General features: G+C 39.1%; 1 protein-coding gene across 2 annotated transcripts in view; it reads right to left on the bottom strand.

The window, feature by feature from the left end:
- IMPG1 (interphotoreceptor matrix proteoglycan 1) overlaps positions 1-12,100 on the bottom strand; it is a 157,871-nt gene that overhangs the window by 115,407 nt on the left and 30,364 nt on the right. Inside the window, exons 2-4 of one of the 2 annotated variants that reach the window (XM_030809307.1) lie at positions 10,806-11,039; positions 3,585-3,751; positions 3,282-3,310 (exon numbers count right to left, since the gene is read on the bottom strand). In XM_030809307.1, coding sequence (XP_030665167.1) covers positions 3,282-3,310; positions 3,585-3,751; positions 10,806-11,039 — 430 coding nt within the window. The remainder of the gene's footprint in view (positions 1-3,281; positions 3,311-3,584; positions 3,752-10,805; positions 11,040-12,100) is intronic. The other variant, XM_030809309.1, reaches the window with a different exon arrangement.

Here is a 12,100-nt window from a genome sequence, read left to right as displayed (position 1 = left end):
TGTCCCTGTTTCCCGCTTTTCTTCCTTTCCACCCAATAAAACCCTGCCTTCCTCAGCCTTCAAACCATCTGCAAGCCTAAATTTTCATGGCTGTGGGATGGACAAGGACCCCGTTTTTAGCTGAACTAAGGAAAAGTCCTGCAACAGTGGTAATAATGTCTTCTGAAACTCACTGAAAGGTTTGTTACTATAAGCTATTAGGTCCCAAAGCATTGTGTCTGTGTTAGTATAATATAGTAGCAGTTGACCAATATATTTGATCTAATTTTCTGTGGCTCATGATGATGGGAAGGCCAAGGGTAATGGCTAGGTGTTCTGTTGTTTTACAGTACAGTTATCTAGAATTAGTCATAGCCAATAGTATCACCTACATATTTCTGCCACACCCAATTCTGCCATATTGTTAATGTATAATATACAAAATATTATCAATCAGACTGCCACAGGCTCTGGCCAATCAGAACAGATGTTAGCTGTAAACACGGATGACTACAGTGGTCCACACAGGATAAAAATTTTGCTGCTATAGTGGAATTTGAAATTAGCTATTCTTGTTATTTGTTTCTGGTATTATACTATGTACTTAATAAATGGTTTTTATGGAGACCATATTTAACAACTCTCATTATATCAAACATTATAGCACTTATAGCCTAGACAATTTGTTTTTTACTTTACAGATCTTTGTTTATAGTAAGATCTCCTTCCTCTGAATATCACTTTCATCTCCTTCCCTGTCTTGCTGTAAAAAAAAAGTAACCAAGAAGAATAGCTAGTAAAATCCTGGCTATTGCATTAGTTACAAGTCAACAGTCCACTTTGTGCAGGACTCTGTGGGATGATGTTTTCTTGTCCTTTACTAAAAGATGTGATTCTGCCACTAAACTGGCAATCTATACCATCACTGAGGATCTATAATTTGGGAAGCCGAGCTACTCAGTTCTTCTACTGGCTTTTATTTCAAAGTCATCTGAAACTGGTGGACTTACCGGTTAGTCAGGTGAGAAAATTTTGTTTTGTCTTCTTGGAAAGGTTTAAAGTAAAAGATAATTTCTTTTCTTTCTTTCGTTTTTTAAAACAACTTGGTAGTCATAGCTAATGTAAAATATTTGTTTCATGTTCCTTTCTTTCTCTCCAGCAATGCTGGCAGGCACAGGAATAGATGAAATGCTTCTATTTCCTTTTCTTTCTGGCTTGGGTAATTGTTTCTTATAATTTTTAAAGGTTGTCTGTCAAGATTTGGTACATTCTGTTGATTTTTTTTTTCTTATGGATGGACCCTGCGTTGCTTTCTTTTTATTTTTTGAAAATGGAAGCATCGGTAAAGTATTATCCTATATTTAACTGAGAAGAATCAATATGTCTGTGTTTTGTGAGCAAAGGTAATACTCTAGTACTAAGATTTTCCTTAGTCACATTATTTCTCATGGCAATATCTTTTTAAAAATCTGTAAAAGAGTGGCTTGATAGACATAATTGATTAACAAAATATATGAGGATTTTGCTCAATTTTGTATAGTAGGTGGGAAAGTATGAAACAGTTCCTGACCTTGAGGAGTTTATACTCCTACAGGAAAACTGGAGAAAGCAAGAGACTGTTCAATAAAAATATAAGTACCAAACGTAGTACAAAGTTCAAAGCAGGAAGAGATTGCTGCAAACTCAAATAGTCTGTTAAGACATCCTGGTGAGGTGGGATTCCACCTGGAGCTTGAAAGAGAGTAGCATTTGAATAGATGGAGTGGAAAAGGCAGATTCTTCCAAGCAAGAGGGAAAGGCTAGGGTCAGAATCTGAATGAGTAGGGTGTGGTCGATATGCAGTGAGGAGGAGACATGGTGGCAGCCGTGGAATCATAGATAATAATAATGGGGGCCAAGTTGGAAAGGTCAGGAGGTGAAAGGTCTGGATTAGTTAGTTTGGCTTCTGCCTCAGTGAAAGTTCTAGCAAGAAACAGATGACTCTCTCATAGTAGGGTAACTTGTGCAAAGTTCACTAAAGGGATTATTTATGAAGTTGTGTGAAGAGTATAAGAGCAACCACAAGGGAGAGTGTAGTACCCCACAGGTTCAGTAAGAGTGGGGTGCTAAAAATATCCTTGGGGCCAGAAGGGGTGAGGGGAGACCAGGAGCCAGACACAGAGAAGGCCCTGTGGAAAGAACAGTCAGGCAGGAACTGAGCTGAAGCTGAAGAAGGTCAATAGGCCATAAAGACTCTGCAGGTGTGTGTGTAAATCTTCTGCCAGCATTTTCTTCTCTCTCTGATTTCTTCCTCCTCACTGGCTGGCCATAACCAGAAGCCAGAGGCAAGGGATGCCACTGATGCAGTTCTTACCACTCAGCCTCCTGCACACGGAGGTGGGCTGGAAAAGGTTGGGAGTGGATATTCAGAATGGCAAGAGGAAGATGTAGGAATCTTTTGAAAGCCATTGAACGGGGCTCAATGAAATAAAAGGAATATTTCAGACATCAATCTAGCAGCAGTTATGCAAGTTAAGGAGGAGAAGAGGTTAGAAGCAAGGAGATCTGTCAGGGAGATCAGATTCGACATTTTTCACAGAGTATATTAATAAGGTCCTAGACTAGGTTAGTGGCAAAGGGGATAGAAACAAAGGGATAAATGTGAAAGGCATTGTATTGTCAGTAATTCATATGGCCAAATTTGTGTCTCTCTTTGTAGTGTTATCTTCAGATTTAGACTTCTAAATGTCATAAATGAGTTTAGAGTTTGACAACAACGTCTCTCGTCTTTAATCATTTAATCTAATGAAGTTTTCCTTTTCTCTTTATTTTGTTTTTTGATTTTCTTATTTGATATTCAGTTCTTGTTGAGGATATAACTTACAGCTTTAGTAATTTAGTTTGAGAGATATTAACACTTCACAGAATACCGAATGAGAGTTCAAAATTCAAGTTGTTCTTTGATTGTATTAAATATTTTCTTGATGTAACTAATAGTTTACCATAAATTCTAAAAATCAAACTAGTTTAATTTCTCTATTTCTTATAAGTGAAGGTGCACATTAGATACATATCACATAGCAATAAATTCATTTTATTTGCAAACAATGCAAACGTCTATCTAAATCTATAAGGTCTATTTATTTTTGTTTTACGTACTGATTTATCTTCAGTACATTATATGCAGGAATTTTCTGTCAGAATAATCTACACAGATCTTAGTGGCTGACATAAAATCCTAGAGGTAGAATAACTTAGTTTCACTCCATTATATGATCTTTTTAAATTCAAGAGCACACACACACTCTATTCTGGGTACTTGCCTGTCAGGGAAACTTCTCTGTTTTATTCTCTGCAAAAAGATAAAGATAAAAAGTAATTTTACCAGGAGATAATGCCAACTGAAGAGCTAAAGTCTATTTTCATTCCCATCTCCCTTAAACTACACTTCAATCTGACTGTACCATATTATTTTGCAAGAATAAAATTTCTATTGGCCTAATCAGATACCTCCAAGCACTTCTTCAATTAACCCTTATGTTGTGGAAACCCATTCAAAAGGCTTAGGGGCTGGTACCAAACTGTTCATGCAGTGTGCCAAATAACCATGTGGTGTTTAGGCTCACCTGCTGGAGAAGATCCAGGTGCTCCTGGGAATTGCTGAAGTTTTTTCCAATGTCAAAGAGGCAGAAGGTCTCCTGCTGGCAGATGCTGACCCAGTCCTGATATTCCCCTGTGTCAGGGATGCGATCCAGAAAGATCCGATATGCTTCCCATACTGCTTCCTGACACACTGTAATACAGAGTCATTAATGGCCATGCCCTAAGAGGGTCCCCCTACCCAATCCCAAGGAAAGTCTAATAACATGGAAAATTATTTCATGGCTTATGTTGACACACTAATTTACGGTCTCTAAAAGTTAATTCATTTAACAAATATTTATTGAGTACTTACTATATGCTATGGAGAAAAAGGAATGCAAGAAAATAGTGAATATTATATGTGCATGTGTGTGTGTGTGTGTGTGTGCGTGTGTGCATGCAAAACTGCAGTTTAAAATAGAGCGGTTGAGGAAGACCTCACTATAAAGGTGACTTGAGTCGTTTGGGAAAAGTAAAGTCTCCCAGTTTGTGGAGTGCCAGGGGCACTGAAGGAGCAGGGAGGATGTCATTGTGGCCAGAGCAAGGTTGAGAGTAATAGAGGATGAAGATAGAAAGATGTGGTGAGGGCCAGGCACGGTGGCTCATGCCTGTAATCCCAGCACTTTGGGAGGCCGAGGTGGGAGGATCACCTGAGGTCAGGAGTTCGAGACCAGCCTCAACATGGAGAAAGCCTGTCTCTACTAAAAATACAAAATTAGCTGGGTGTGTTGGTGCATGCCTGTAATCCCAGCTACTCGGGAGGCTGAGGCTTGAACCTGGGAGGCGGAGGTTGCGGTGAGCCGCGATCACGCCGTTGCACTCCAGCCTGGGCAACGAGTGAAACTCCGTCTCAAAAAAAAAAAAGAAAGATGTGGCGAGGTGAACACAGATGGTGTAGGGTTTTGCAGACCAGCAGTCTCCAAACTGGAGTATAGGTCCCCTGGCTGTCCTTGAAGACTTTCCAAGTGATGAGCAGGCACACAACATTTAAAGAGAATCAATTTCCAGGTCTCCATTTTCCTGTGCAAGCTTTCCTAAAATTGGTCTCTCCAAAGACACACCTCTTCATTAGCACTTCCCTTTTGATCACAATCCTTTCCCCATTCATCCATCCCTATTCTTATTGTGGCACAGTGCCTCTAGGTTATCACACCAAGGAGCAATTTGCAATAACAATACTGAGTTTGAGAAAGGGAGTGAACTGAGTCGAGGGATAACACACATTTTGGCAGTCTAGGTGATTTATGATTCTTTGCTTTCAACAAATTAGAAGGAGTCCTAATAGGTTGACAGCTGATTGACAGATCATTAAAAATAATGATGACAGATCATGATGTGATTATTGGCATATAATGACAAAGGAATTAAAAGAATAAGAACAGTGCTATAACAAAACTCCATCTATTCCCATCTACTTATTTATGTAAAGAAGTTTTCTCAACACCTAACTGAAACTAAGTAAAATAATAGGGATAAAATTGATGTTAAACCTAGTCTCATTTTAGCAATGCACAATATAAATAACAACTAATTGTGTATAAACAATTAGAGGAGCAAAACCAAAACAATCACTTTGATCCAGAGGCAGAAGCTAAGGAAGCGTAAGCTACAGATCCTTTTTTAACATTGATTTCTTCCAAAGCCCTGTTTAGAATATTCCATTTGCAATTTTGTATTTACAAACATTAACACTCACAAAACTTGAATCTCACTCTATATCCATCCCTCAATAAAAACTAAAACTATATGTGTTTAGTTTTAATTGATTATATATTTAAAATAATAAATGCAAATGAATCCAGAAGAAATTTCTTTTTACACATAAATCTTATAGTCACAAGAAACAAAAAATGTAATTTCAATTTATGTTCATATTTTTGTTACTAAAAAGTATTTTAGAGCAATCAACAGATTTTCAAGCATAAACATAAATTACATTAAAATGAGACTCTGAGGAGAGAAGTGGAATGGAAATACGAATGTATGGAGAAAAAGGAACCATGTGACATTTCCTACTGTTAAGAAGAATTTGCTCACTTATCTGTTAAAAGAATTTGATGGTAAATATTGAGTGGCCATGGTGGATTCTACTGGATACATGAGAAAGATCCAATTCTAGTTTTATTTTAAATATCAATATATACAACTCACCAAAAATTACATCCTATTTATTAATTTAAACTTGACAAAAAACTTTAGATGTCAATGGAAAAGCATGCAAGGGGATTATATAGCTAAAAAGTTGTTTTAGGGGATTAAGAGAGCAGAAAATGTTGGAAGCCTCCCTATAAGCATTTGTAATATGTTGATTTTTAACCCTAGAGCAATGGAAACAATTGGAGCCTTTAGGGCAGAGGCTGACACCATCTGACTTACTGAAGAAACGCTTAAAGAAACACTGCTGTGCTGAGAAAAAGGACCGTGGGGAGGAATAGGGTGAGACAAGACCAATCTGGAGACTCTTAACGCCTATATGTTATTCCTTCCTCTCCGCTTACTCCATGTCTGGATTTCTCTTAGCTTTCTGTTTTAAGAAGAAAATTCTAGATCAATAGAAGCTCAGGTCATTTACCAGCAGCAACCTGACCAGAACCTTCAAGGTAATTATCTTTTAATGAATAACCCACAAAGACAGGAGAGGGTGCAGTCCTGACCACCTCACATGTGCCATCTGGTTTCTCACACTGGGGGAAATAACAGGGATCCTTGTTATTTCCCTGTTATTTCCCCGTGGGAAGCAATGGAATACCTCACCTTGCAGAATTCATTTTTGTGAACTGTCTACTGCCAGGCAAGGATCAAGAAGTTTTAATGCCTTTTCTGATACAAACCAGCAAGCTGTCTCTGACCCTTCATCTCTGGTCAATAGTCTACATAGTATACAAGAAGGAAACAACACTTGGATGTTTTCAGATTTGTCCAGACCCTAACAGTTGTATGTCTAGTCTAAGCAAACCAGCTGCCTTTGCTAGCCTTCTTTCTTACATACTCCACACTCTCTCTGGGGATGTTATTTTGTGGCTACTTCAGTTCAAAAACCTATATAAGTGCCAGAGATACAACAATACATAAAATAAACTAGCACTGTCTTTGGTGACTTTCATGGACAATATCTAAGTGTTGGTGACTTTCATGGACAATATCTGTGTGTGAAACATTGGGTAAGATATTATGTGACAATCTCTTCTGTCTACAAGTTAGGCACAACCTTGAGTGTGTCACTTTTGATCTCAGATTAAGACTTGCTTTTATTTCATTGCAATTTAAGTATTGAACTAATTGTGTTCTTTGTTGAGCCTAGCTGCTCCCAATTGAGCCCAAACTCAGACTGGCAGGCATCATAACTGATGTAGACAGATGTATACAGAAGTTCATTTTCCTGGGTGCTATGTAGCCTGAGGATGCATCACCAGCTATGCAGAGATTTCTGCAGGCAGTCCCTGTCATATGGTTGCGGGGACTGGGGTTGAGCAGTCAAATAAGAGGTACTATTTTTGTTGTGTGCATCTTCCTAGTTCTGCTCCTTTCCCTGCTGTTCTTTCTCCTACCACAGGACACAGAACTACTCAAAACCTTCCATAAGGGCCCTGAAAGAATCTTCTTTCTTAGAGCATAATGTCTGAAGTTGCTTGAAAAATTATCTCCCTGTGACATTGTAGTTTACAGGAATCATAATGTTAAGGATGAAATCTCAGACTCTTTCTGAGGGGCAGGCTTTCTTTTTTTTTGTGGCTCCTCTGATGTTATTTTTCTCTTGGAAGCTTCTCACAAGCCAGGAGGCATAGACTCTTTCCATGATTGGAAGCACCAGCCCACAACCCACCAGGATAGTCCCCCATCCTTCCTGGGGAAGTATCAAAAAAACCTTTGAAAGTTGAGGCATCAAAGGACCTCAGGGCTGGGAGGGACCTGAAAACTTCTCAAAATTGGATTTTTGTAAACTTTTGATTTACCTGTTCTGTACTATCCTCCTTTGAACCTACTGGGAGGGACTGCCACAGTGATTCTAGAGAAATCCAGCACCTTGGCCTCCCTCCCACCCCAGTCTTCCCACAGTTGCCGGCCAATGCCTGAAATCTGATCACAGAACGTCAGCTTCTCTGCTGAAGGTCATATCCTAAGTCATTTGATGATGTAGGAAGAACCCCAGGGAGCACATACCCTGGAGGCCAGGCATGGCAGTCTGTGATTGGAAGTCCTGGCCTGCAGACAGTTATTCGCAATTAGTATTGTTAGACCAGTGGTGTGTGCAAATGCGCAGTACACGGTTGTGCACACGTTAGAGGGAGAAATAGCACACTGAAATGGGAGTCAGGACACTGAGTTGTACCCCTGTTCTGCTGCCAGCTGTGCCCCTGAACATGCCATTTTACTTCATCAGATCTCAGTTTTCTTATCTGTACAATGGGAGTGTTGGCTAGATGTTCTCTAGATTAGTGCTTCTAGAACTTTAAAGTACAAATGAATTTTACCTGGGGAACTTGTTAAAATGCAGATTCTGACAGTAGGTCTGGGGTGGGATGTATGATTCTGCATTTCTAACAAGTTTCCAGCTGATGGTGATGCTGTTGATCTGCAGACAACACGGAGTAGAAAGAACTAGGACCCTATCCATCTTTAACCTTCTCTAAGGCACACATAAATGTGAAAGAAAGATCTAGCTTTTTTTTTTTTTTTTTTTTTGGGGGGGGACGGGGTCTCACTATGTTGCCCAGGCTGGAGTGCAGTGACGTGATCTCGGCTCACCGCAACCTCCGCCTCCCGGGTTCAAGTGCTTCTCCTGCCTCAGCCTCCTGAGTTGCTGGGATTACAGGCGTGCGCCACCATGCCCAGCTAACTTTTGTATTTTTAGTAGAGAGAGGGTTTCACCATATTGGCCAGGGTGGTCTTGAACTCCTGACCTGAGGTGATCTGCCTACCTCGGTCTCACAAAGTGCTGGGATTACAAGTGAGAGCCGCTGCGCCTGGCCAAGACCTAGCTTTTGATGTTGGGTATGGGAGACAGAGAGGGAGGGAAATAGAGGGAGAGACACAGGTGAGGGTGAGGAGGGTCTGAAGGGAGGCATCTGTATAGCAGGAAATTTGGCTGGGGCGCAGAGTTCAGCCTGTAGATTACCAGAAACACGCTTGCCTCTTTTGCATTTGGGTTTTGAGATAAGCACATTTATGATTCTACCACAAAGCTCAGAACATTTCACTGTGTTGCTTTTAAGCCCTGGGAAATGAAATAATTCAATGTTCCATTTGATTTGGGAATATGAGTGCTTTCTCTCCTAAGTTTGAAAGATGTCAATGGATAATTTTGTAAAAGTAGCAACAAGAACAGTAAGTGAGTCTCTCTGTCAGAGGAACACTGCTTTGTAGCTGGGTCTTATTTCTTGTTTCTTTGTGAACCAATTTGTTTGACTTAAGAAACCCAGCTGATGAATAGTAAAATTTCATATTACCTAGGGGCAGCCATAAAGATAATGGACTGTCATTGCTGTGGGGAGAAAAACAATGATTTGTTTCATCCAGGGAAACAAGAATGAAAGAGGCAACCTAATCAAGAATAAAGAGCTGAGAATAAAAATTCAGAGCTAAAAATTTTGTTGCAGCAATAAATAGTGTATTCTAAATACTTGCAGTGAATCCTATTTGTGAATGTTGTAAAGAATTAGAAGTTACGTGAAAATAGGAATAGTTGCATTCATATTCAGTGTGATGCAAATACTATATGTACGTCCATCCCTGAGCAAACAATGTGGAATTTACCAGAGTCATTATCTGATCAATGTGTAGGCACGCTCGAAATTAGTAATTTAGGCATGTCACTGTCTTTTCTCTATTTTCCCAACGGGCTCTTTGCGTTCTGTGTCCACCAACAAGCGTTGGCTAGTACCTGCTCTGTGGAGATGCCCTTCTAGGACCTCAAAATAGTAATATAGTGCTCTTGATTTTCTATAGTGAGAATCCTCTTTCAGACTGTGATACAGTAGTTTTCACTTTTCTATGGGTGTGGCTTCTTTCAGAAAGTGAATATCTTTTTATTTCCACAGAAAATGAGACACATAAGGAATATAAGACTTGATATTTTTGAGACTGTTAGTTAATTATGCTTCCAAAACCAAATAAGAACTCTTCAGATTAATTTAACGTGGGCACATCTAACAGAAATAGACATCCAAGAAGTTTTCTGGACGTTAGTATTGTGAAATGGGTACTCAGTTGTCCTAGTGTACAACACATCACAGGCTGGAATTGAACCGGCTTGCTCTAGTAGATGGGCTTTAAATAAAGCAGGGTGGCTCTGCTTTTTGGAATGGAAGCAAACATCCAGTGTAATCAAGATAGAAATCAGTAAAACTCTCAACTTGCGCATATAAGATAAATTGAATTTAAGACTCAGAGAGACAAGATATTTTGCATTATTTGGAGCCACCTGGGGAATTTTAATAGTAGCTACCAAAGATTTGTGTTTTTTTTTTTTTTAAAAAAAGAAGCCATGAGAATTTTGTCATCCATAGTAAGTTAGTGAAAGGATAGTCACTGATGGCTGCGCCGTGATTAACTCCTTAATGGTTTCCGGCAATGCCATCAGAATCCTGTTAAGCAGTCTTGGGGTAAAAAGTGGACTGTGACTCTGCTGGAAACCATTGTAATTGTGTTGTAAATTCTGCTAACACTCCTGCATTATATCTTGGTAACCACTCTTCATTTGTTTCTCCTCTGCACTTCAACGTGCCTCTAGGTGCCCAAACTTTAAAAGTTTCTGCTGGGTCATCACTACACAAACTTATAAGAGGATCTGGATTGTAATGTTGCTTTTGAAAAATGAAATCTTAAGTCATAAATCAATTTGCTTAGATTCCTGACATTGCAATCATCCTGTGCTTCTTACCCATATGAACAACATTAAAATGGAATATGGAGCATTGGTAAAAATAAAAAAGGGGTAAAATCTGGATGCCAAGGTTTTCTGGTGATTTATAAATGTCCTGTTGGTTCTGTGCTGCGCAAGATATTTTAAACCATAAGAGCTGATATCTACCATAGTTTTGAATGTTTATTATTCATTACTGTCAGATTACCACTAGGTTGATTTTTATAATTCTTGTGGCTAAATGACAGAACTGGAAGTTTTAGGCTAAAGACAACCTATGGATGAATGAAAGGGAAAGGATGGAAATAACACAAGGCTAAACAGGTTTCATCTCTTTCCTTACCTCTCAATCTATAATAAGCTTGAAGACTGGCTAAAATCTGTTTCATGGATTCCTGTGGACAGACTTTAACCCCCGTTGGGAAAAATGCGGATCTTTTTGTTCGATGCTTTGCCAAATCGAATATTCGTCTCATAGTTGACATTTTGTACATTTTTTCAGTACTTTCAGTTGTTTCATTTCTTGGGGGATTGTCTATGTCTTTAGTTTCAGAATGGTATATGTTAATGGAGATATCTGTAAAAGAAAGATTGATATCCTGGTGAATATATACATTTATGTGTTATATGTGACATATATGGATAAATGACTTAAATAAACTGAAAATTATAATCCTCTAGTTTATGAAATTTCTACCTTGGTGCAACTGCTAAAGTAATATTCCAACTGACAAGGCATTTTCAGAAATGAGAGAATAGTATAATGAGCCGATCAAGCGTCTTTTTAAAAAGCCAATGTCTCAAATCATCTTGCCTTTAGGAATTGCCAAATATTGAAACCATTTCCCACACATCTTTCTAAAAATCACTCCCCACTTAGCACTCAGAGATGTCTCTTATCATGGATAATATAATTCAAGCAGGGAATGATACAGCATTGTGATGCCCAGAGGTGTACTGTTGATGAGGAAGTGGAGTGCTTCTAAAAACCTAGGGGAAAAATGCAACAAAATAACCTTCCTGCCTATTAGTGGCAGCCCTAGGAATTCTATATGGGCAGGGCTCAGAGCATGGCAATCTGGCTGAAAGTGGGTTGGAGAAAGGATGTATCTTAGAATTGCATTTACAGTGCAAGCTTTGCCGTTTCATGAAGGATGGTGAGAGGAAGGATGAAGGGGGAGGACACCAAGAGGGAGGCTGGCAGAGAATGTAACTCTCTTCTAAGCCATTTCATCCTGCTGGCATGGCTGGTATCTATTAGGGTTAGGTCTAGACTGCATTTTTAACTTTCTGGACCTCTCATAATAATAACTTAGATTCATCACTTTTTATATGTATTACCTCATATCCTCACAAAAGCTTTACTACATAGATGAAGCAGGTATCATTTTTCTCAGTTCATCAGCATTTAGGATACCGAGGCTCAGAGTGGCAGTGTGTGTTAACAGTGTAGTCAGATCTAAGTTACACATAAATGTGAAAGAAAGACCTAGTTTTTGATGTTGGGCTTGGGAGAAAGAGAGAGAGGGAAAGAGAGGGTGGCAGAGGATGTTAACAGTGTAGTCAGATCTCAATTCTTCCTCTTCTACTCCATCTCTTTCCTTTTATCCATTCTACCATTAAAAAAAATTATTGATG

This window comes from Nomascus leucogenys, chromosome 3 (genome assembly GCF_006542625.1).
Source record: "Nomascus leucogenys isolate Asia chromosome 3, Asia_NLE_v1, whole genome shotgun sequence".
Taxonomy (NCBI): domain Eukaryota; kingdom Metazoa; phylum Chordata; class Mammalia; order Primates; family Hylobatidae; genus Nomascus; species Nomascus leucogenys.
The sequence above is the reverse complement of the archived record's forward strand: the minus strand, read 5'-3'. Positions and strand labels throughout refer to the sequence as shown.